Source organism: Hypanus sabinus, chromosome 19 (genome assembly GCF_030144855.1).
Source record: "Hypanus sabinus isolate sHypSab1 chromosome 19, sHypSab1.hap1, whole genome shotgun sequence".
NCBI classification, from domain to species: Eukaryota; Metazoa; Chordata; class Chondrichthyes; order Myliobatiformes; family Dasyatidae; genus Hypanus; species Hypanus sabinus.
Window position 1 is genome coordinate 10215715 of NC_082724.1, and position 26531 is coordinate 10242245.

The window sequence follows — 26531 nt, forward strand, 5'->3', positions numbered from 1 at the left end:
TTTGTGTTTAGACTTGGGTCCCATCCCCCAGGGTATCTCATTATATAACTGCATATATTCCAAAATCTGAAACATTTCTGGCCCCAAGCATTTTGGATAAGGGGTGCTCAACCTGGGTATTATGTGAAAAGGAAAAGCCCAGTCCCTTTTGAGAAGGAGCAGTAAGCTTGACATCTGAGGTAATTTAAAAACTAAGAAGGACAAAAGATGGATAAGGAAAAGGTAAAATATTGACAGGAATCTTATGGGCACAATTAAAATGGGCTGTAAAATTTACAGATATGTAAAATGGAAACAAATGAAATTTAATGCAGGTTTCTTACAAATTTGGCAGAAATTATAGTAGAAAATAAGGACAGAAAATATTTTTTGAAGTAAAAAATATTGCAGATACGGGAAATCTCAAATAAAAAAGGAATTCCTAGAAAATTCATCATTTGGCTTTTTTGTTAGAATTGATGAGGATAAAAAGTTGATGGCACAGAAAGGGTGGAGCAAAGGGAATTTTTCTGATCGGAATCTTGTTGAAGTTGGCATAAGCTGAAGTGTGATCCATTGAATATGGTTACTGGTGGGGTCATTTGTACTTGCATTATAGTAATTATACCGATAACTGGTGAAAGATATTTTGCTTTATTCAAACTTTTGATTGCAAAGAAAATGAACAATTTCAAAGCCTATATATGGCTTTCTCTAAATCTCCAGACTACAGATAGAATCTTGTGGTTTCAGGGCTCAGTATAGAAGTAAATCCTGTTTGTGAGACCCATCCCACTCCTATTCCTTCTCTTCCTCTCAAGTGAATTGTTGATCATCCAGTCTATAACTAGACATTTCATCTCTCTTTAACTCATTGCAGTTGACTATTGATTTCTGCAATTTGATCTCCATTTTCCACTTAAGTTGCGTTGCATCTTTTATTGGCTCTGAGCTAGTCAGCTACAGAGGAGAGTATGATTGACGTTTCCTGACAGTCTATATCATGACTTTGCACTTCAAATGCGTTTGACCAGGCCTCTGTACTAAGGTACTTTTCTGCCTTAGTCTAGGCCTCTAGTTATTGCATTCCCTCAAAGTTGCAGTGTAAGTTAATGGGCTGGTTAAGAAGGTATCTGGTTTGTTGGGTCTCATTAGTTGAGAAGTTGTGTTCAAGAGCCATGAGGTAATGTTGCAGCTCTATAAAACCCTGGCTAGATCACACTTGGAATATTGTGTTCAGTTCTGGTTGCCTCATCATAGGGATGATATGGAAGCTTTAGAGAGGGTGCAGAGGAGATTTGTTTGTTAACACAAAAGACAATTTTCAACATGTTTCGATGAAAATGTGACATATAGATCTGAAGCTGTCTGTGGCAGTCCCTTCAAGAAGCTCACCACAATCTTTTCATCTTGGAGGTGGGTATTAGATATCAGTGATGTCTTCATTTTGAATTTCTCATCCTTATTTTCAAAAATCCACATTCTGTTTTTTTTCTTCCTGCATTTTCACCCTTGGATGTCTGCTGTCTTCCAACTCTGGCCTTATGATTACATTTACATTTAAGTTTTCTACTAAGAGGTGTTTGTCTACATTTGCCAGACTCTTCAGCTCTGGAATTCTGTCGTTAAACCCCTTAACTCCTTTCCCTCTACTTTTCGGACAACTTTTAAAACCCATCTGCCTCAATATCATCTTTTAAATTGGATTCTGATTTAATTTGGTAAAAATCATGTGATGCACTTTCTTAAACATCCTGTGCAATACAGATTGATCTTTGCAGTGCTCATTCAGTTTTCAGAAGTTAGGAATGATGCCTGCTTGAACATGTGATGGCCATTTCTCAGGTTCAGTTTCCCCTCCAGTTAACAAAAAAAGATAATATGTATAAATTCAATATTCTTGAAAACTATTTCAGACTTCATGGTTGCAATGTGTTACTAAATTTGTATCTCCCATTTACTTCTGCTTCTGGACATGGAAACTACTTCCTGGAAAAAGTATGGTGTGGTACTGCCAAAGGAAATTAGGTATCAAAGTATGTATATCTGTCATCATATACTACCTTGAGATTCATTTTCTTGTAGGCATTCACAGGAAATATAGATTTTATGATTTTATTGCACATGTATGAAATGATTTAGATTTGTTTTCACTTGTAGAGAGTCCAGATTCTTTGGAATGTAGAAGACTAAGAGGAGATTTGATTGAGGTGTACAGAATTATTAGAAGTGTAGATAGAGTAATGCAAGTAGGCTTTTTCCACTGAGGTTGGGTGGCAGTATAACTAGGGGTCAGGGGTTAAGGATGAAAGGTGAAAAGTATAAGACAAACAAGAGGGGAAACTTCTTCACTCAGGTGGTCACGAGAGTGGAGTGAGCTGCCAGCGCAAGTGGTGCATGTGAGCTTGATTTCAACACTTAAGTGAAGTTTGCATTGGTACGTGGATGGGAGGGGTATGGAGGGCTATGGTCTCAGTACAGGTTGATGGGAAGAGGCAATTTAAATGGTTTCAGCACTGGCTGGATGGACCAAAGGGACTGTTTCTGTGCTGTACTTTTCTATGACTCTTAACAGAGTCTGTAATTACAAGGGCATTACCAGTAAATCTCAATAGCAATTCTGAAGAAATTTTGCCAAGTAAATGGTTACAATGTGAGATTTGTTTTGACATGGAACAGTTGGATGAGTGGCAGAGATGTTCAATATTAGGCTTCCATGAAGGAAAGAAGTTTCTGGAAGAAGTGTTAAGTGAAAAGGGATAGGAAGTGGCTGGCATGGAGCATAAACACCAGTAATTGCCCATGTGAAGAGTTGACATGTTTCTTTCATATTTTGCAATCTGCAGAGCAGCTTCTCCTTTCTGTGTTAAAGGAACAATACATATTGAACTTCTCTTATTCTAATTTTGTAAGCATTTGGTTGGAGATTATGTTGATTTTAGGGGGCCTCTTTTTCCTTCCCTTTTTGACATGAAGATTAGTAGCTATCCTCTACTTGATGGTGGTCGCATCCGTCGGTCTTGAGAGACCATGGATCTGCGCTTGGAGTTTCCAGGGCACAGGCCTGGGGAGACTGGCAGTTGTCCAAGCTGCAAGGACTTGCTCAAGGACACAAACATGCTGCCTCAGCTGAGGCTCGAACCAGTGACCTTCAGGTTACTAGTCTGATGCCTTGCCCACTAGGCCACGCGCCAACCTCTATTTGATAGGTTTGGCAAATCAGCGCAGCAGGAAACAGTACAATTGTGCATCTTGCCCCTTTCACACAAAGTATTTATTGGAATTACCAGTGGAGTAATGCTTTGTAACCAAGTTCTTGTATTTGTCAACTTGAATTCCTATTTAAGTTCCAGCAATTAGGATCAAAGGTTTGATTGCTGGTTTGTACTGCTGCTGGGTGTGAGTAAGCTCAAAAGCAAGTGGCTTGCATTTGACTCTGCTTACGAATGGGCACTTGGCTTCCATTCCAATGATGGGTTTGGTGGGCAAGCGCTCTTTGAGGATATGGAATGCAGTGTTGGAGTTAATTTATCTCATGTTGTTCAAGCGGCTGGAAGGTTTACTTTTTGTGGCCAGTTTCCTTTTCCTCTGTTTCAGCAGCACTCCCCCCTCCCCCCCCCCCCCCCACCCAGAGTGGTAGTCTGCTAAGATGATGGTTTGACGGGAGCTTCTGGGCATTAAGTTTAAGAACAGTTGTTAGTTGACTTCCTACTAGGATAAATCTATGCAACTATTCTAACTGAGATTACTGCCTGTCTACCAGCAGGAAAATCTAGCAATTTTCCAGCTGTTTTTCAAATCAACAACCTCTATCTACAGATTGATTGGCATTTGGGATTCAATTGCACCCTTTCCCAACCTGTGATCCTCAGCTACATTCAGCTGCGAAGCTCTTCTCCCCCCCCCCCCCCCCCCTCCCATTGAGCACATCTACATGAATGCTGCCGTGAGAAGGTATTATCTATCATCAGGGACTGCTGCCATCCAGGCTGTGCTGTCTTCTCATTATTGGGCAGGGCGTACAGGAGCCTTGGGTCCCACACCACCTTTTCTCAGTGTTCATGCTCATACAGACTATTTCATTACAACAGTGCATTGAGGTAGAAAAACGGGTAAAACAACAAGAGTTCAGAATCAGGTTTAATAACACTGGCATATGTCATGGAATTTGTTGTCTTTGTGACAGCAGTACAATGCATTCTGTAATAATAGAGAAAAACTGTGAATTACAGTAAATAAAACATAGTTAAATAAGTAGTGCTAAAATAGAAATAAATGAAAAGGCATGACCTGGCTGATGGGAGTCCTTAATGATGGATTTGGTGGTTTCTGAGGCACCGCTCCTTGATGATGCCCTATATACTACAGAGACTAGTGCCCATGATGGAGCTGAGTAATTTTACAACTCTGCAGCTTATTTCGATCCTATGTCAGTACTCTCCCTCCCCCCCCCCACCACCTCTCCCACACCAGACAGTGATGCAGCCATTTAGAATGCTCTCTACGGTACATAAAATAAAGCGTTAGAATTACAGGAAACATGTAGTTCAGATAAACAATAAAGTGCAAAGCCATAATGAGGTAAATTGTGCAGTGAAGACTCCATTTTATTGTGCTAGGGAACCATTCAGTAGTCTTATAACAACAGAATAGACAGGTTCATGTAGATTGTGGTCCACTATCAGGTTATCAGTTAAGATACACAAGGGTTATGCTAAAGTCAGATGTCAGGATTGCTGTTGGAGTTGCAGTATCAATATATCCATATTGTTGATCTTGCCTTCGTTTCACATTAAAGAATAAACTGCAAAGTTGTACCCTTGGAATTTCTCCATTGCTACATATTTAAATGTTGACATGCATTTTTGACTTTGGATAAACCAATGTGTTGTCACCTTTGTTCATGAAAGGACAGCCTTTTGCTGGTGATGCTAGTTGAAGGCCTTATTGTGACCAAAATGTAGAATTCTTTCTTGATAGCAAACAGGTTCCATTTTTTAATTGATGCCAATAACTTAATTCTGTCTGTAAGCTGGAAAATGTACACAAATCACATGAAATGTTAGCTGTATCCTGGTTGTAATGAAGATGCTGAAAGCACATGAGACTGATTAGAATGAACAATGCTTAAAAGTGGAGAGGAGAGAGGAAATTTGTTTTGCTGTTCGTTGAACTTCTGAATTTAATAATATTGCAGGAACTTGTCCGTATATAGAGAGTGCCCGTTTTAAAAAAAAGGTATCCATAACCTAGAAGGGAGTGGGCAGCCTGTAATCCTTAATGTCCATACAAACAGCAATATCATGATGTCAGTGCATAGCATTTTAGTATTGCACAGACAAGTTGAACTAAGTTATTTTCCTGATAAGCACAAGAGGTTCAGCAGATGCTGGAAATCTTAACCAACACCCAGAAAATTCTGGAGGAATTCAGCATGTCATGCAGCAGCTATGGAAATGAATAAGCAGTCAACATTTCAGACTGAGTCCTAAAGAAGGGTCTCTGCCTGAAACGTTGACTATTTATTCATTTCCATAGATACTGCCTGACATGCTGAGTTCCTCCAGCATTTTCCATGTGTTCTAGCTTTTCTCCTCTCTAGCGCTGGCCTTCAACTCAGATCTCTCAGTCTAAGGCTTAAAATCAAGTAAAAGTGTGTTATCGGGGCTGGTCGTCTTCTAGAGCAAATATTTGGCATGAGTTTGTATTGAATAAATTAGCAGGCTTGGGGAAGATATTAAATTGAATTTGCGAGTTCTCTTTATTTGATATTTGGGTTATCTGTGGGTGTATGGTAGAATTGTGCCTCAGTACAAATCATCTCCTCAGGACAGAAGGAAAATGTAAAAAGGAAGTATTTAAATGTGGGTACCTCACCTTTGTTTATACTATTAATGATTTGTTTTCCTCTGTTTTCCTAGTTAATCAACAGACAGATGAAGAGCGGAAGTGAGCAGGGACACTTTGCAAATACAGCGTTTTGCTCTTGGGTATCATAAAATTTGTGGTCTATTATAGCAGCCTCAACCATGTCAGTGGATATGAATAGCCAGAGCTCTGATAGTAACGATGACTATAATGGAGACTCTGAGGAGGAGGAAGAGGATCAAGGGGATATGCGTGACTATTATGATGGGGTAGCGAATGATGTGGAAGTGCAAGGGGCAGACTCCTTTGATCCAGAAGAATACCAATACACGTGCCTGTCGTACAAGGAGTCAGAGAATGTGCTAAACGAACAAGTTGACTCAATGGCAGATGCCCTAAAGGTAAGACTTTGGAAGAGATTTAGTAATGCAAGTCTGATTATTTTGAGATGTCAGGGGGTCTTCTATTAGGGACTGCAAAGCTGTTGTCCTGATGGGTTTTCAGTCTTAATGTTATCGCATGTGTTATGTTTCATAATGGCATAGTTACTTGAGTAGCAGTATCTGAACTGTGAAATGTGTGTGCACTGAACTGATAGTAGGCAGTCGGGCAGGTAGATTCCTACCTCCACTTGCTGTGCTATTCAACACATTTTAAAAGTTGGCATTTTCAAAGTTCAAAGTACATTTATTATTAGAGTATGCATACATTTTACAATCTCCAGATTCATCTCAGGTTCAGTTCCCAGGTTCAATTCCGCTGCTCTCTGTTAGGAACTTGTATGTCCTCACCAAAAGCCACATTGTAAAGATGTGCACTTAAGGTTAGCAAGTTGTAGGCATACATGTTGCTACTGGAACCTGTTGCTATCAGACCTGTATCCACCACTTTAGCTGGCAGCTCATTCTTCACTTGCATCACTTTTTGTTCAGCTTCTCCTTGTGGCTAATATTCTCTAATCCAGACAGCATCCCAGTAAACCTCTTCTAAACCCTCTTGGAAGATTCCAAATCCTTTTGTAATGGGGCAAACAACTGCATGCAGTACCCTAAGTGTGCCCTGACCAAAGTTTTATATAACTGCAATATGACTCGCTGTCTCATGTACTCTATGCCTACAGTGAGAATACTTATAGGTAGGTATGGACTTGGACCAAGGTCTCTCTGTGTGCGAATGCTCTTAAGAGTCCTGCCATGAACTGTATGCTTTTTCCCTTTCATTTGACCACCTATAGTGCTGCACCTCACTTTGTCTGCCCTAAGATGTGTACTAATTTGTAACTAATTAACCTATTTGTGCAACTTCATTGGACCTGGAGAAACAACTCACTTAGACATTTAAGAATGGCAGAATTCCTTCCCCAAAGGATTTTCCTGAACCCACTGTTAATCATAATCTCTGATATTACATTTTTCAAACAGGGTGAGAATTGAATTTAGATTTATCCCTGTTCCATTAAGTTAGATGGATATTTATTACTTTGGGATGAGGTCAGTTGATCAGTGGCTAGTCTTCTGTGACTGAATAGATCAAATTGAAATTTAGTTTTCAGTAGTATCTAGGAATATATTTGTATTTTCTTTATATTTTATTATAACAAATGTTGATTCTGTGCTTCACGATTCAGATGCTGCCTGACATGAGTATTTCTAGCTTTTTCTATAATTTAGCCAAAAATGTCCTAATCGATTCTATTGTTTTGTTTCAATGTTTGGAAGTACTGATGCATGTTAATTTAATCTTGGAGTGATTCAGTGTATTTTGAAATCTGCCTTTTTTTTTGGTAACAGTGAAAATACAAACTTGTGATTCTTGTTTTAGTCAGAACAATCTTTGTTGTCAATTAATGTTGGGGCTAATTTGTTTCTGGATTATTTCAATATTGTGACTGCTTCATTAATCAATGAGAACAGCAAATTTGGGATCGTCAAACAGTCCTGTGATTGCAGGTCCTGTGTTTTAAATAGCTCTTCTTTCTGCTCTGTAGTCATATATCCCGTCAGGTATTCATTGGCCTTTTCTCAGACAGATAACAGTAGGAGCAGCAGTAGGCAATTCACCACTTGCAACTGCTCCACCATTCATCATGATCTTTTATACTGCTTTCTTTCTGTCCTACATATTCCTTGCTTCCCTTGCATCCCAAAATCTACTGATCCCAATAATGGTGTACTTCAACCAGAACTTCCGCAATCATGCAGAAAATCCCAAAGATCCACTAGCCTCTGAGTGAAATTATTTGTTTCACCTCATTCCTGGATGTGGAACCCAGAATAATCTGCTCTGACAAGCTCTTTAAGGAGTTTGTTTATAAATGATCCCTCATCCTTTAAAACTCTGAAAAGTAAAGGCTCGACCTGCAGAGACTTCCAGAGGACAATTTCCCCTCTTGCCTATCCTCAAATATCCCAGGAATCAATCTGATGAGTCTTTTGTTACCTCCTTGCCTATTGTAAATGTTTTTCTTTTGGTAGGGAAATTACACTAAGTGTTGGGTGCAGTTTTAACAGTGCCCTGTATGATCCTAGTAAAATACCTTTACTCTTGTGCTCAAGTCGACTTGCAATAATTGTCTACTTTATCACTTACCTACCAAATTGCTTGTATGGGCTTGTTAACTTTCTGTGGGTCATGTGTAAGAGCATGCAATCTATCCTGGATAACTTTCTGTGTCTCATTGCTTATGAAATACGTAGCTTTTCCTCCCAATACATGGCCTTTACTGCATTGTCTCCTCAGCTTTTTTTTCTCCAGTCCTGCTGAAGGGTCTTGGCCCAAAATGTCGACTATACTCTTTTCCATTGATGCTGCCTGGCCTACTGAGATCTTCCAGCATTTTCTGTGTGTTGCTTTACTGCATTATATTCATCTGCCATGTCTTCACCCATTGACATGATCTGTTTTAATTTTCAACATCCCACTCACACGATCAGCATATCTAGACTTATTGAGCATGACAACAAAGTGTAAATCTTTTGAGGTAGATCATAAACAGCTTGGACCCCTAGCAGTGATCCGTTAGTCTTAGTACAGCTAAAAGTGACCTACGCCCTTTGATGAATAGTTCCTTTTTGGTATATTACACCCAATCCCTTGTGCTTGGATTATTTCATAATCTTTTCAGTGCTACTTCAGTGGATGTGGACAGGATGTTTCCTATAATGATGGAGTCTAGGATCAGAGGACACAGCCTCAAAATACAACAAAGCCCTTTAGAACAGAGATAAGGAGTGATATCTTTAGCCAGAGGTTGGCGAATCTTTAGAATTCATTGCTACAGGTGTCTGTGGAGTCCAAGTCATTGGGTATATTTAAAGTGGAGGGTAATAGTTTCTTGATTAGTAAGGGTGTCAAAGGTTATGGGGAGAAGGCAAAGGAATAGGGTTGAGAGGGATAATAAATGGTGGAGGAGTCCTGATGGGCCGAATTTTCTAATTGTGGTCCTATGTCTTATGGTCTCTTGGTACTTTATCGAAGAGCATTTTAAAGTTTAAATGCATTACATGAAATGGTTTTCCCCTTATCTGTTCTTCAGTTAAAATGACAAACTCTAACAGATTTGTTAAACATAATTTTTCTTTCTTAAACCCAAGGAGGAGAAGCAGGAGCTTTGTCAACACAAACTAGTATTACATCAGTTTCTTGAACATTGTTTTTATCTTGATTGAATTCTTTTTAAGCCAAAGGGTGGAGGGGGTGAGGTTCATAGTAAACAGTATTTTTTTTAAGATGTTTCAACTGAATGCGAATTGTTAGAGCTGCTTGGCAGATTGAGGATATTTCATCACACCCTTGACTTTGTGCCTTTTAATAGTTTTGAACTGGATGATGAGTCATTTGCCACAGGATGTCCAACCCTTGACCTCCTTCTGTAACAACAGTGTTTGTGACGGATCCAAACACGTTTCAGGTTAACATTGGGAGAATGTTTTGCTATTTGGAGCCTGGCATCTGTGATGCAAGTAAAGCTGGCCACATCAGTCCGAGCCTTGACTGAGTTCAGAGTCAACACATTAGTGGGTATGGAGTAGCAAGTAGCTTGCACCATATATTCACATCCCCACTCTCACTGCGACCCAATTATCTGTGATGCTATACTTTTACAGTCAGGCCTAACACAAGCTTGTGGAATAACAGCTTATCTGCAGTCTTGGTGCATTGCAGCCTTTCAGAATTGGTTTTGAATTCTTCAACTTTAGGTAAATTGCTTTGGGTAAACTTTAGGCAAGTCTTTCCAGGCAGGACATTTCTGCCTGTCATCCTTATGTGATTTTTGGCTTGGCTTTTCTCTCTTTCTTCTCTCTTTCTGACTACTTGGGAATATTTCACAACTTTGCAGTTAACAATAGACTCCATAAAGAGGCATAATCTCATTCGAAATACCATATCAACTCATTTCTCAGAGCTATTCCCTTTGTTCCACCCAGAACATTTTGTAGCATTTTCTATTTTAACTTCATATTTAAAGTTTGTTTTGCTTTTTTTAGTTCATCACCTGACGATTAGATATTTTTGGGGGATATGTATAAATCCTGATAGATTTCTGTTTCCCAGTTGCTCCCATAAAGGTGGTTGCTGTGGATGTTTTCAGTAGTTAGCCTTATGTTTTTTTAGCGCAGTTGGCAAATTGAGTGGTTATGTGACACCTTTGTGCATGTCCAAAAGTCTGGGATTATGAGCTACTTTGGCAAAAATACCCACTTTGTTACTCCTTACAAAATTGATGCAGTTTGTGAGACAACATTTCAAATGTCAGGGCATGGTGACTAGTTCGAAATTAAACTATTGTTGACCTTGTATGACATTTGTGGCCATAAAATCCAATCTAACTGAAGGCAATAGAGGGAAAATAGGCTGGTGTGAATGAAGTGCATTTATTGGACATTGCAGCACACCAATGTAAATAGAAGAACATCCCTGAAGATGTGGAATTGCTTTAACAAGAGGGTGGTGGATAGGTGGAATTAATTGCTGTAGACAGCTGAGAAAGCCATGTCATTTCATCTATTTAAAGTGGAGGTTGATAGGGTCTTGATTAGTAAAAGCATCAAAATTACAGGGAGAATGGCAGAGTGGGGTTGAGTGGGATAATAAATCGGCCATGCTGGAATGGTGTAGCAGACTTGGGTCAAATGGCTTAATTCTGCTTCTGTGTCTTGTGGTCTTGTGGTGTATCCAGACAAAAATCTAATTTGAGGTTTATAATTCTGGCCTTCACTTTCCTAATAGCTTCAAACAGAATTATACAAGCGAGAAGCCCAGGGCGATTACAGAGTGTGATGCGAGGGACCTCAGACACGAGGGCTGGAAAATTACTTGTTTTCAATTTGCTGGTATTATGTTCAGATCACGTTTCCTAAGTAGGTGCTAGAGGCAAGTACTCTTACAATATTTAAGAAGTCTTTCAGAATCAGGTTTATCATTATTAACTTGTGTGACATGAAATTCCCATTCCCATTCCAACAAAGAAGTCTATGGCATCCTTTCCTCTTGTACTGCTGTGATGTGGCCACATTCAGGGTGGAGGAGCAACACCTTGTATTCTGTCTGGTTAACCTCCAATCTGATGGCATGAACACTGATTTCTCAAACTTCCAGTAATTGCCCTCCCCCACTCTTCACCATTCCCACTCCTGTTTCCCTCTCTCTTCTCATCTCTTTACCTTCCTATCACCACCTTCTGGTGCTGTTTTCCCCCCTCCCCATTTTCTTCCCTGATACCCTCCCATCAGATTCCCCCTTATCCAGCCCTTTATCTCTTTCACCTATCAGCTTCCCAGCTGTTTACTTCATTCCTCTCTCTCCCTTTTTCAGTAATCATCTGCCACCTTGTACCACTTCCTCCCCTCCCTTGCTCTAACTTTTCATCTTTTTTTCTAGTCCTGATGTTCAGATGGCCTGAAACATCAACTGTTAAACTCTTTTCCATAGATGCTGCTTGGCCTGCTGAGCTCCAGCATTTTCTGTGTGTTGCTTGAATTTCCAGCATCTGCAAATATTCTTGTCACTGACATGAAATTTGTTGTTTTGCAGCAGCAGTTCAGTGTGCGAATACATAAAAACTGCTATAAATTACAAAATAGTAGTGCAACTGAAAGGAGTAATGAGTTAGTGTTCATGGACTATTCATTATGTCCCACAGTGACTGTGGGTCATGCTGAGCAGAAAATCTGTCTGTAGTTACTGACTTAGTTCAGCTGAAGGAGTATAGGTCAGGAAAATCACCCAGTTGCTATTGAGTGCATTCCTGTAGGTTGACAGGAGATAGGCACAGAATTAAGCTCAGCTGTGAGGCTATCTAGCTGCTCAGTTAAATTAACATAAATGATCCTGGGATGATACCTGTTGAACTGGCTAACATTTAACCTGAAATGCACACAAGTTTCTTCACCTCCTCTTGTTTTTTGTGCGACTGTGTCTAACAGTGAATACGATTGGAATAACAGCCCAGGGAATTGTGATGGCTGGCACAAATGTGGTTTAGGGGGAACCTGGATTAACATTGGAAGGTTAAGGGATGAGAAGGATGTGTTGATACTGCAGGATGAAGAAAGGTGGAGGGATCTTTTGAGAGGTGTAGATACTGTTCTCGGTTGTTAGCTTGAATTGCTGGCTTCTGTACTGAAAACAGTGTAATAAAGTGTAAGAAGTTTACAGTGTCAATTGTGAGTAGTGCTTTGTTTTATTTGTTCTTCATTTTTGCTTTCTTATTCTCTTGTTTTTTTATGCTTGCATTACATAAGCAGCTTTACCTGCAAATATGCAAAATCCAATGCTATGGGTGCTGTAGATCTGAAAGGGTAAACTGCTGGAAGCACAGTTAGGCATCATCAGTGCAGTGATAAACAGTTCCATTTTCAGCTTGATGAGCTTTAATCAGAAGGGGAGAGAAATGGAGAACTGAAGTGACAGGTAACTGGAATTGGAACTATGGATTGAATGGAGGTGTTGTGCAAAGTAGTTATCCAATCAGTATTCAGTTTCCTTGATGTTTAAATGTGGATCTTGGTTTAATCAAGAGAACTGAATTTTCATTTTGTTCTTAAGTGCATCACTGCAACTAGGGCATAGGACACCAATAGTAGCTCGCTGGAGTCTTTTGTCCTGGGCCAGTTTTTCCAAATTGTCTCCAGGTGTCACCCATCCTTCCTCTCAGGGATGAGGTTTTTGGTGCTCATATTGGCGTTACTGTAGCAAGGGGTTTTTACGGGATGGGGTTGCCAGCTCCATGCCCAACTCCCCTTTCACAGCCAGGCTTGGGACTGTCCATGGCAGAGTTCTCAATTCCTTTAATACAGGTAGTCCCCGAGTTACGAATGTCTGACTTACGGACAACTTGTACTTAGGAACTGAGGAAGGAGAATGCCGTCCGCCATTTTAAGTCGGGTTGCCATGCAGTCCACTATTTTAAGTCATTGCCATTGACAGTGTGTTGAGTGTTTAACTTTGTACTTGGCTTAAATTTTTCTTAGTAAGGTTCATCCTGACCCCCCTGCCCCCCCCCCCCCCACCATTCCGGTCGGCTGGTGGCGCAGTGAGATAAGCACCAGGCTCGAGAATGGAGGTTCCCGAGTTCGATCTAGTGATAGACTGCTCCCGTGCAGAGTTGATGTCGATCCAGTGACTCCCGTACCATCCATGCCGGGTTGATGTCAAGCTCGCAACTCGACCTCGTAAAAAAAAACATGGCAACCTCCAGTTTAAATTTCCACGCGGAATATTATGGAGGATCAAACACCCAAACCCAGCACAGCCCCCACTTGTCCCATTTAGCCTGTCTCAGTGTGGTGGAGTTTAGGACCCGGGGAATTCAGTGTGGTGGTCCTTAGGACCCAGCAGCTTGAGACCTGATAAAAATAATAATAATAAAGCGTTCGGAAAGAGGTGAAACGCCATCAGTCATTGAAAAAGCGTTAAGCTACAGTCGGTCAACGATCGGAACAATTTTAAAGGATAACGGATAAAGTGAGAATAATGGAGCATGTGAAAGGCCCTGATGAAAGCTACAATTATTACTAAGCAACGCAGTGGTTTAATTATTGGAATACATACATTTCTTAAGTGTTTTATAGGCATAGAAAGGTAAAATATATACTATATACTAAGTCAAGTGTTTGACTAACTGATGCTAAATAATACCGGATGTACTTGTTCCGACTTACGTACAAATCTGACTTAAAGACGGACTCAGGAACAGAACTTGTACGTAACCTGGGGACTGCCTGTATAAATAAACTTATCAACTTCTGCCTACAATATGCTGGAAATGTGGAGCAACAAACAAAAGTATTGGAGGAAGTCAGCGATTTGGATAGCATCTGTGGAAGAATAGGACATTTCAGGTCAAGACCCTTCATCTGGGTTCCTCCATCACCTTTGTGTGTTGCTTTGTCTTCAGTGTACCCATACCCCTAGAATAGCAAATTATAATGACTCACTGGAGTTTGGGTGAAGAAATTTCTTTGCAAAAGTGACCATATTCTGAGTTTGGGACTTTTGCATCAATGGTCCCCAGACAGGTAAATGTCAATTCTACATCCACCTGACAGGGCCCTCAAGACTTTAAAAAAAAGCTTGAAGTAAATTTATTATTCAAATACATATGTGTCACTATACACCACACTGAGATTCATTTTCTTGCAAGCATACACAGTACAACCAAGAGGTACAACAGAATCAATGAAAAACTACACACAAAGACTGACAAGCGCCAATGTGCAATAGACTGTGTAAATAAAAACAATCAAAAGGAAGAAAACATGAGTTGTAGAGTCCATGAAAATGAGTCTGTAGATTGTGGAATCAGTTCAGTGTTGAGGGGAGTGATCCACACTGGTTCAGGAGCCTGATTGTTGTCGGGTAATAAGGAGCAAAGGCTCTTGTACCATCTCCCTAACAGCAGCAGTGACAAGAGATGATGGGGTCCTTGATGATGGATGCTGTTTTCTTGCGGCAGTTCTCCTTGTAGATGTGTTCAATGGCAGGGAGTGCTTCTCTTTTGATGGACTGGATAATTTCCACTACTTTATGTAGACTTTTCAGTTCAGTCAGTGGTGAAAATTGAGCTCATTAAACAGCAGAAAAGAATAAACTGCAGAGTCTATTTTCCTGTAATTTGTGGATATTTAAATATACCAATATCAGTATTTATCTCCTTTGGCTAGGAAGGCAGCCAGTTGAATGCTGGAACCACCTGTCTACAGATGAGCTGAAGTCCGGTGGAGTTGCAGGTAGAAAGGAATAATGTTGATGGTGCAGATATGTGAACATGAACCAGTTTCAGACTAGCATGGTTTCAACAGAGAAAGATGCAGTTGATAATTATTACATTATTGCACTGATTACATGCCAATCATCAACTACTTGTTTATAGTAATATTACAGCTTTTTTTTCTAGTTCTCTCCATATTCTCATGTCAAATTATTCTTAGTAAGAGGCCTGGCAGTCTCTTGCTAAGTGTGTAGTTCACCCAGCACTCTTTAACACTAATTGAGGTTCTCTTTGTACCAGCATGGATTCTGCAGACATGCTTATTAATTGGTATCAATGGATGCTCATTTTGGCATAAGGCAAAGGAGCAGATATGGGCCCATTGAGTCTGCTCCACCATTTGATCATATATCATATGAGAGATATATTCTATCTCTCAAACCCATTCTTCTGCTTTCTCCCTGAAACCTCTGATGTCCTTACTAATCAAGAATATCTTAACCTCCAATTTCAATGTACTCAATGACTTGGCCTCCACAGCAGTGTGTAGCAATGAATTTCACCTATTCTCTACCCTCTGGCTAAAATAATTCCTCTTCTTCTCTGTTCTAAAGGGATGTCCTTTTCTGAGGTTGTGCCATCTGGTCCTAGAATCTCTCACTATTGGAAGCATTCTCTCTACAAAAATCCTTATCCAAGCCTTTCAGTATTTAGTAGGTTTCAGTAAGATCCCCCACATCCATTCTTTTAAGCTCCAGTGCATACAGGCCTAGCCCATCAATTGTTGCTTATCCAGTGGCATGCAAAAATTTGGGCACCCCTGGCCAAAATTTGTTATTGTGAATAGTTAAGTGGGTAGAAGATGAACTGATCTCCAAAAATCATAATGTTGAAGATGAAACATTCTTTTCAATATTTTAAGCAAGATTAGTGTGTTAGAGAAGACTATAAGGCTTGTGTGCAGCCAGTGGTACAGGGAACATTTTACTGGTAGAGGGAAGAATTAATTCAAATACCAGCAAATTCTGGAAGCAAACATCACACCATCTTTAAAAAAGCTGAAGGTGAAAAGAGGATGGCTTTTACAATAGAATAATGATCCTAAACACATCTCAAAATCCACAATGGACTACCTCAAGAGGCGCAAGCTGAATGTTTTGCCATGCCCTCACAGTCCCCCAACCTAAACATCATTGAAAATCTGTGGATAAACCTCAAAAGAGCAGTGCATGCAAGACGGTCTAAGAATCTCACAGAACTAGAAACCTTTTGCAAGGAAGAATAGGCAAGAATCCCCCAAACAAGAATTGAAAGACTCTTAGCTGGCTACAGAAAGCTTTTACAAGCTGTGATACTTGCCAAAGGGGTTGTTACTAAGTACTGACCATGCAAGGTGCTCAAACTTTTGCTTTGGGCCCTTTTCCTTTTTTGTTATTTTGAAACTGTATAAGATGGAAATAAAGAAGTAATCTTGCTTTAAAATATTAAAGAAATGTGTCATCTTTAACTTTATGCCTTTTGGAAGGTAGGTCATCTTTTACTCGCTTAGCTATTCACAGTAAAAAAAATTTTGACTGGGGCGCCCAAACTTTTGCGTGCCACTGTACATTCTCCCTGAATGGGGAGAAGGCAGGAGATTGGAGTTGAGGGATAATAAATCAGCCATGATGGAATGGCAGAGTGGACTTGATGGGCTGAATAGCCTAATGTTGCTCCTATATCTTATGGTTTTATGGTCTTTTGCTCCCAGGTCATTCTTCTAGACCCTCTCCAATACCAACATGTCCTTTTAGATATGAGGTCCAAAACTGCACACAATATTTATTAAAGTAAATAATTAAATATCTCTACATTTGGAAATCTTCATAAAGTTTTGGAATTGTGCAGTTCTCATTTTGAACTTGAGTGGCCAAAAGTCAAACTGTCTTGACTATTCCCACTTATACTAATGTATTCCCACTTATACACATTAGTATAAGTGGGGAAATATTGACAACACTCTTTATCAGATTACAAGTGACTGATTTGAGAAGTACTCGACTATTTGGTTTAATTTGACAAAGATGCGAGAAGAACCACATAACTGCAAGTGCTTTCTTGCATTTGTGATAATGGTAACTGCCTGTAGCGATATGGGGGCATTATATAGAAATACAACTAAATATGGTGGCAAATTAGTCCATTCATCGGGTTTCTATTATAGCCATTGAAGATGCAGAGGATTGCTTTGAAGCTTCACTGTTTTAGACTTCAGTTGCTTTCTGCTGATCACTTGCTAGTCCATTTAAATTTATTCATGTTATTTTCTTCTGTTTATTTTTAGGTACAGCCGTCTGTAGCCAAGCTTATTTTAGTTAACTTCCATTGGAAGACCTTTGATATTTCAGAAAAGTAAGTAACATCTTGCTCTGATAGTTTGTCATTAGAATGAGATATGTTTGTTTATTTATTCAGAAGTACACTGTGTAATAGGTCCTTCTGACCCTGCAAGCCGCACTGCCCAGCAACCCTCAACTTAACTCCAGCTAAACACGGGACAATTTACAATGACCAGTTAGCCTACTATCCGGTACATCTTTGGACTGTGGGAGGAAACCAGAATGCCTGGAGAAAACCCACGCATTCCACAGGGAGGAGGTACAGACACTTTACAGATGATGTCAGAATTGAACTCTGAACTCCGATGCCCTGAGTTGTAATAGCATCGTGCTAATTGCTACACTACCATAGTGTTCCATGCTTTATGCCTATGCTCGCAAAGTAGCTTCATTCTGTTTTTATTTGCTCTTTGTTTTGTTCTTAAAAATGTATACTTTAAAGTTAACTACCTTGACTTCTATCTATTCATGCCTGACCTTTGAAAAATCTTCATAGTTCAATGCTGTGGAATATATTATGCTTTTTTATTCAATAGAAGTTTACTTGGATTTACAGGTGACTGTTTTGTAAGTTATTCCTCTCTTTTTGAGACTCTTTGCAAGCTACTTAAAGGGTATCTAAAAGTTAAAGAATTTATTTGTAAATTTGGAAGAGCAACTAGAAAGGTGAAGGTACATCAATAGAAAGTCAGATTGTGTAAATCAAGTATAAATGAAATACTACATTGTAGAACAAAGCGTAGCACAGTAGTTCTGTCTAACAGCTCTAATGACCAAGTTTTTACCTGACCTCTGCTGTCTCTGTGGAGTTCGTATATTCTCCCTTTGATTTCATGGGTTTTCCCCCAAGTCCCAAAGGACTACTATAAATATCCCTTTAGTACAGGAGTTCCTTATGTTTTTTTTATGCTATGGACCAATACCATTATGCAAGGGCAGCTGCTGAAAGATCACTGGAGAGAATGAGTGGGGATGGGGTGTGTGGAAGTGATCCAATTGCTCTAAATGCCAGCAAAGATTTGATGGACTGACTTGACACTTTTTATTCCTAGGATAAATAGGAAAATAGAGCGGAGGAGAGGATGGGTTCCCTGTTGGTGTTATAAACATAGGCTATAATCTCCCCTCAATCTTACTCTTTTAGTGCTACTCTGCTCAGACATTGAGCACTTGAACTGGCAGGATTCGACAAGGTGTCCTTTATTTCAGGAAAGCTTGATATTTGTAATAGGTAATGATAATGCATTCACATGGACCAAGTTAGTTTTTATTATCTCCCTGTTGCTTCTGCTTGTTGGGTTTCTGATTCTAATTCGGATGGCTTTTGAAATTGTTCTGTGGCCTTATATTTTTAAAAAGCAAAAACAGTTTGGCAAATAGGCATTGGTAATAAGAGAGGGAAACAGCACTTCATGTATATCCATTAACCAAAACTGCTTTAGTATTTCACTGTATTGAGTGCAATTGCTCAAGAAGATTGCTTTACACCATTTTCTCAAGACTGGGTAGGAAAGAATAATTCATCACTGCACTTCTCCAGTTACCACATAGGGTGAAACTTACTATCCCAGGCACTCTTGGAAACTTGAATAGTGCTGTACCACAGAAAATGCCTCTGGTCATCATCACCTGAACAGGAGAAATGTGCTTCTTAAGAGAACTGTTCACATCCTGCAGTTTCCTAACATCAGAAACGCTATTGGCCGAGATTGCAGAAACTGCATTGGTAGGATAAGCTGTACAGTTGGACAGATGTTAATTTTAGATCTTAAAAATGGTTAATGGAAATGGTTAATTACTACAGATTTCTACTAGAGATGTAACATTTGGTGATAGTGTTTCAAACTATTAGAAAAATGTTGCAGTAAATAGAATTGGTCAGATTACAAAGGCAGGGATAGGAGAATCTGTTACTCAAAGACATAGATATCCCTTGTTGATTGCTTTTGGTCAAGCTACGGCCCAAATTGTTTTGTATGCGCACTGCAGGCTAACAGCAGTGGGAATGTTACTTCATTGTCATGTTATATTCAGTTTGAGTGGTCTATGAAGATGTCTGTGACTTTTCTGCCACCCTTTTTAAAGTACATTTATTATCAAAATATTGCATGTATATTACTTACAACCTTGAGATTCGTCTCCTCACAGGCAGCCACAGAATTAAGAAACCCTCTTGAACCCATTAAAAAAGAAGACTGTCAAACACCCGATGTGCAAAAAAGAAGTAATTGATAACATTTATAACTAGTGTTCATGAAAGTGCATTCACAGCTATGAAGTCAGTCATCACTGATACTGCTCCAGGAGCCCACAAGTTGCAACTCACAGCCTCAATTCAGCACAGAGATGAGTAAATATAGCTGAGTAACAAGCTGACCACCAGCCCATCTCAAACTGCCAGCCCCGGCACCCTGGCCTTTCCAATCTGGCCTGGCGTTTAAATTGGCCAAATATTAATGTTCCTCGCTGTCGGACCTGGGCCCCACTGTTTCAATATGCTCTTGGGCCCAGGCTCCATTATCTCGGTTCAGCATAATAACATAATCTTCTGTTCTCTGTATCATTGTAATAATGTAATCTTCTGTTTATAATATATATAACTAAACTCGGATGTATCAGTATTACAGTGGAGTAAAGGGAAGTGGAAGCCTGAGAGAGGAGTTGGCCGGAATTGATTGGAAAAGAATACTGGCAGAGGTGATGGTAGAGCAACAATGACTAGAATTTTTGGAAGCAGTTTGAAAGGCACAGGATATATACATACCAAAGAGGAAGAAGTACTCTAAAGGAAAGATGACACAACCTTGGTTAACAAGAGAAGTCAAAGCCAACATAAAAGCCAAAGAGAGGGCAGATAATTGAGCAAAAATTACTGGGAAGTTAAACTTTTAAAAACCAACAGAAGGCAAATAACGAAAATCATTAAGAAGGTAAAGATGGAGTAAGAAAGTATGCTAGCCAATAATATTAAAGAAGATAATGAAAGTTTCGTCAGATACATGTAAGGGGGTTTCGCTAAAAAAAAACAAAAAATAAACCCCACAAAAGAAGAAACTCCTTACACACACAAAGTGTAAAAGAGGTAAGAGTGGATATCAAACTGCTAGAAAACGATACTGAAGAGGTAGTAATGGGGGACAAGGAAATGTCAGACAAACTGAATAAGTATTTTGTATCATTCTTCACTGTGGAAGACACTAGGAGTATGGTGGAAATTTCAATATCAGGGGTATGAACTATGTGAAGTTAGCATAACTAGATAGAAGGTTCTTGGGAAACTGTAAGGTCTAAAGGTAGATAAGTGACTAGATGGTGTACACCCCAGGGTTCTGAAAGAGGTGGCTGAAGAGGTTGTGGAGGCATTAGTGATGATCTTTCAAGAATCACTAGATGCTGGAATGGTTCCGGAAGACCGGAAAATTGTAAATATCACTCCACTCTTCAAGAAGGGAGAGAGGCAGAAGAAAGGAAACAATAGGCCAATGGCTGATTGGCAGGAGGCAAAGAGTGGGAATAAAGATAACCTTTTCCGGTTGGCTGCTGGTGACTAGTGTTCCACAGAGGCCTGTGTTGTGACCAATTTTTTTTACGTTATTTGTCAATGATTTGAATGGTGGAATTGATGGTTTCATTACAAAGTTTGCAGACGATATGGAGATAGGTAGAGGGGCAGGTAGTTCTGAAGAAATAGAGAGGCTACAGAAGTATTTGGATTAGGAGAATGGGCAAAGAAATGGCAGATGGAATGCAGTGTTGTGAAGTGTGTGTTCATGCACTTTGGTAGAAGAAATGAAAGGGTTGACTTTTCTAAATGGAAAGAAAATATAAAAAACTGAGGTGCAAAAGGACTTGAGAGTCCTTATGAAGGATTCCCTAAAGATTAATTTGCAGGTTGAGTCTATATTGAGGAAGGCAAATGCAATGTAGGCATTCATTTTAAGAGGACTAGAATATAAAAGCAGTAATACAATGTTGAGAGTGTTTATAAAGCACTTGTAAGGCCTTACTTGGAGTGTTGTGAGCAGTTTTGGGCCCCTTAGAAAATATTTGCTGAAAATGGAGAGGGTTCAACAGAAGTTCATGAAATGATCTCAGGATTGAATGGATTGACATATGAAGAGCGTTGATGGCTCTGGGCCTGTATTCGGAAGATTGAGGGTGACCTCATTGAAATCTATCAAATGGTGAAAGGCCTTGATCAAGTGGTTGCAGAGAGGATGTTTCTTATGGTGGGAGAGTCTAAGACCAGAGGACACCCTCTGAATAGAGATGCGTTCTATTAAAATGGAGGTAGGAATTTCTTTTGCCAGTGAGTGGTGAATCTGTGGAATTCTTTGCCACAGGCAGCTGTGGACATCAAATCTTTATGTATATTTATGGCAGAGGTTAATAGATTATTGTTTGGTCAGGACATGAAAGGAAACGGAGAGAAGGCAAGAGATTGGGGCTGAGAGGAAAATTGTATCAGCCGTGATGGAATGGTGGAGCAGATGCGATGGGTCAAATGGCCTATTTTTGCTCCTGTATCTTATGATCTTATATCCTGGTTCTCAATTATATCAATGCTGTTTGCTTTAATAACTTCAGATTCTATTTTCTATTATATATTATATACAGCGGGTGTGAAGCAGGCATCATTTGAATTTTATTGTTCTTTAATTTTTTCAGGCATAAATCTAACCCGACTCAGCTTCTGGTAGAAGCCAGAGTTCAGCCAAAAACAACAAAAAGTGTAAGTGTTTGGAGCGTAGCCTTACAATGTTTCAATATGGAAAGCAACCAGATTGAAGCGGTTATGTCAATTCAGCTTGTGTATTCAATTTGTTTTTCAGACATTTATCCATTCTTCTCATCATTGTGGCGTTTGCCTGCAGAATGTTCGGAAGGAGAACTTGTTGTCCTTGCCCTGTCATCATTTGTTCTGCCGCAGTTGCTGGGAACAGTACAGTACTGTGCTAGTCAAAGATGGCATTGGAGTCGGTGAGTTAAGACTCGATCTGCTTGCTCAACAGAGCTATGACGGTCATTCTTCCTAATACTGGCCAGCAAATCTCTTGGAAGCATTCTTCTATCTGTAGCTTAAATGGGTTGTTGCCCAGAATGCCTTTTCAAATTTAGCAGGACCATATGTCTTTGGAAACTTCATCCGACTGCTGCTATGTAGCCTGCTGGTTAAGGCATTCCTTTTGGCAGCATGAGGGCAAGACTTGGTTTATAACTCAGATACTCCAAGTATCTGAATTTGTTTTTTTACTACCTGGGTGTGAGATGTTAAATGAAAATAATGACATGCTTTAGAAAGGCTCAGTCATCCTACTACTGGCTCCTGTCAGTATTGTTGAAACCTATCTTCATATCATCTGAAATCTTGGCCCCAAAGACATTGATTCCATCATCCCAAATCACTGACATATAATGTGAAAAGAAGTGTTCACCGGCAGCCAACTAGAAAAGGTTCTCTTTATCCCCAGTATTTGCCTCATGCCAATCAGGCAATGCTCTATCCATGCCACTATCTTTCCTGTAACGCCATGAGCTCTTAACTTGCTAAGCAGCCTCGTGTGTGGCACCTTGTGAAAGGCCTTCTGCATATCCAAGTACACCATTAAGGGTGCAGTTGAGCAAGCTCACTACTGCCAGATGGTCCATTGATGATGGGCAATTAATGCTGGCCTTGCCACCAACACCGAAGTGACATGAATGACCTCAAAGATTAAGTTTTATTTGTAGAATTTATTCCCATGCTTCCTACAAATTCCCTGAAGATTGTAACTCTTGGGCTGTTACTGATATACGAGAACCCCCATTCTGTGCAATGAGTGTGGCAATGAAATAGGTGAGCAAGAGAAAAAGCCTGTGTGAATTCCTTGGCTTTTCTCCCGTAGCTGCTGATTCCTGTGGAGATTTTGTACATGTTGTTCACTTGGTGCTTCACCTTACATGTCAGCCATGATGAGGATAAAGGTTAGCTTTATTTGTCACACGTACACCTAAACATAACATGAGAAGCTTTGCTTTGTGAGAGCAACCATCATGTTCTGAGGATTGTGCTGTGCTTCCAGTGCCAGTATAGTATGCCTGCATTCACACAAACCCCAACCATATGTCTCTGGAACATGAGAGGAAACCGGAGCACCCGGAGGACAGTGGGTTCTATGGAGAATATACAAACTCCTTGCAGACAGCGGCAGGAATCAAACCCCAACCAGTGCTACCTGGCTCTGTAATGTGATTGCACTAACCGCTGTGCTATTGTGCTGCCCCATGACTTAAAAAGGGAGCAATAAGATGAGTACTATTGCATGACTTGCAGGGGCACACTTCCTTTCCTGAAACCTATAAACTGCTGGATTAAAATAGCACCGTGTTGTTTAGTATGCAAGGGGTGATTGATAAGTTTGTGCCCTAAGTTAGAAGAAGTCAATTTTAGAAAACCTAGCATTTTTATTTTTCCTACATTTACACATAGTCCAGTGGTCGTGGAGCATACGGATTCCTTCTTTGTAGAAGTCGGCGTCTTGGACCTCCAGAAGTGGTCCACAGCATGGGGTGATAGATAAGTTTGTGGCCTAAGGTAGAAGGAGATGAGTTATTAACTTCAAACATACTGCATTTTCAATCAAAGAGCTGAACTGCAAGTGCGTGTAACAAAAGCTGTATAACTCATTTCCTCCGATCTTAGGCTGCGAACTTATCAATCACCCCTGCTGTGGACCACCTGGAGATCCAAGACGCTCTCGTTACATGCACGTGCAGTTCAGTTCGTTGAGTGATAATGCAGAAAGTTTGAAGTTAATAATTTATCTCCTACTGTCTTAGGCCATGAACTTATCAGTCACCCCTCATAAATGTAAAGAATACATTGCTAGTTTGTACTAGTATAACTTATTCTCTAAGTGGATGGGCAAGAAGACTTCGTCTCCAGCTTCCAGTGGTGCTGGAATCTCCATGCTTCTGCTGGTGTCAGAGGTGTCAGCAGAGACTGAATTTGAAGTATCCTGGTTCCTTCAAGTGGGTGCATAGCTAAACGACAGGAGTAGAAGGCTTGAAGGCATTTGCTATAACCCTGAGTCTTCATGATGGGGACTGATGATAGCATATGCCGTTAGGGCTTCTACTACTGTCTTCTGTAGTGTTAGAGGATACCTTCAAAAAAGCAATGTCTCAAAGAAATGGCATTTATCATTAAGGACCCCGGACATGCCCTCTTCTCATTAATGCCATCAGGGGGGTGGTACAGGAGCTTGAAGACATGAACTCAGTGTTTTACAAACAGCTTCCCTCTGCCATCAGATTTCTCAGTGGACAATGAACCCATGCATGCCACCTCTATTTTTAATATCTTTCTCTCGAGCACTATATAAATATAGTGTTATAGTATGTGTATGCCTGTGTATGGTTTTTTTATGATGTGTGTGTGTATGTGTGTGTCACAATAATAGACTAACACAATCTGCCTAAACTAATAAAGCACAAACAATTGTACATTTTATGTTTTTATTGAGCCCATTGTTTAATCAGGCTGGAAAACATGGGAACCCGTGTATTTAATAACTAGTAGAACCTTCTTTTGCAGTAATACTTCCACTAAACGTTACCTGTAGCTGCTGATCAGAATTGCACAATGGTGAGGAATTTTAAACCATTCCTCCATATAAAATTGCTTCAGTTCATCAATATTTATGGGATATCTTGCATGATGAGCAGCCCTCTTCAGGTCATGCCACGGCATCTCCGTTGGGTTAATGGCGCTGACTTGGCCATTCCAAAGTACAAATTTTCTTTTTTTTAAAAACCATTCTGTCGTGTTTCAGATCATTGTCTTGTTGCATCATCCACCTTCGATTAAGCTTCAGGTGATGGACTACTACCCTGATGTTCTTCTGTAAAATGTCTTGATACACTTCTGAATTCATTGTTCCCTTTAGAGATTACAAGTAGTCCAGACCCTGAGGCTGGAAAGCAGCCCCTAACCATGATGCTCCTTCCACCATGCTTCACAGTTGGAATGAGGTTTTGGTGTTGGTGTGCAGTGCCCTTTTCCTTCCAAACACAGCAGTGTGAATTTCTGTGAAAAGGTTAGACTTTTGTCTCATCTGTCCCAAAAACACTGTGGAACATCCAGCTAGCAAAGTTTTTTTTTGGAGAGCAGTGGTTTCCTCCGTGGTGTCCATCCGTGAACATCATTCTTGTTTAGTGCTTTTCTTATACATGAATAGAGACTTTTGCAAGTTCTAAAATTTTCTACAGGTCTTTTGCTGTTACCCTTCGCTTCTTTTTCATCTCCTTCAGCATTGCATGTTGTGCTCAGGATGCCCACTCCTGGAGAGAGTAGCGACAGTACTGAATTTCCTCCATTTGTAGACAATTTCTCATACTGTGGACTGATGAACACTCAGGTCTTTAGAAATGTCTTTGTAATCTTTTCCAGCTTCATGCATGTCTATAATCCTTCTAAGATCCTCTGAAAGTTGTTTGGATTGAGGCATGGGACACACAAACAGATACTGAGAAGAGCAGGCTCGGTCAGTAATCTGACTTGGTGTGTCTTTTTCATAGTGCAGAGTGCGTCTAGAACCCATATCTCCAATCCCATCTCATTGATTGGAACACTGACTCCAAATAGCTTTTGCAGAAGGCATTAACCCAGAGGTTCACATAATCTTTTAAACCTAGACTGTGATTGTTTAAATGGTGTACTCAGTATTGATGAGAAGAAGTACAACTGTTTGCGTGTTACTAGTTTAGGAAAATTGTGTTTGTCTATAATTGTGATTTAGATGAAGATCAGACCATATTTTATGAATAATTAATACAGAAAGCCAGGTAATTGCAAATGGCTCACTAACCTTTTCTTGCAACACATATACACATACAGTATATATAAATACACACACTATAACACTAATATATTATCTATTTTATGTCTTGCTCTGTATTGCTGCTACAAAACATCAAATTTCATGACGTACTGTGGTAGTAAACCTGATTCTAGGTTCAAAATACTGACAGTTTACTATTTTCTATAGATGATGCCTGACTTGCCAAGTTCCTTCAGCACTTTGTGTGTCACTTGGATTTCCAGCATTCGCAGA

The 26531-nt window shown here is 39.9% G+C and overlaps 1 protein-coding gene across 1 annotated transcript in view; it reads left to right on the plus strand.

Moving 5' to 3' along the window:
- Positions 1–26531, plus strand: part of arih2 (ariadne homolog 2 (Drosophila)) — a 79958-nt gene that overhangs the window by 8646 nt on the left and 44781 nt on the right. Inside the window, exons 2-5 of the mRNA XM_059943987.1 lie at positions 5901–6248; positions 17382–17449; positions 22105–22168; positions 22269–22416. Of these exons, the coding sequence (XP_059799970.1) occupies positions 6009–6248; positions 17382–17449; positions 22105–22168; positions 22269–22416 (520 nt within the window). The 5' untranslated portion in view covers positions 5901–6008. The remainder of the gene's footprint in view (positions 1–5900; positions 6249–17381; positions 17450–22104; positions 22169–22268; positions 22417–26531) is intronic.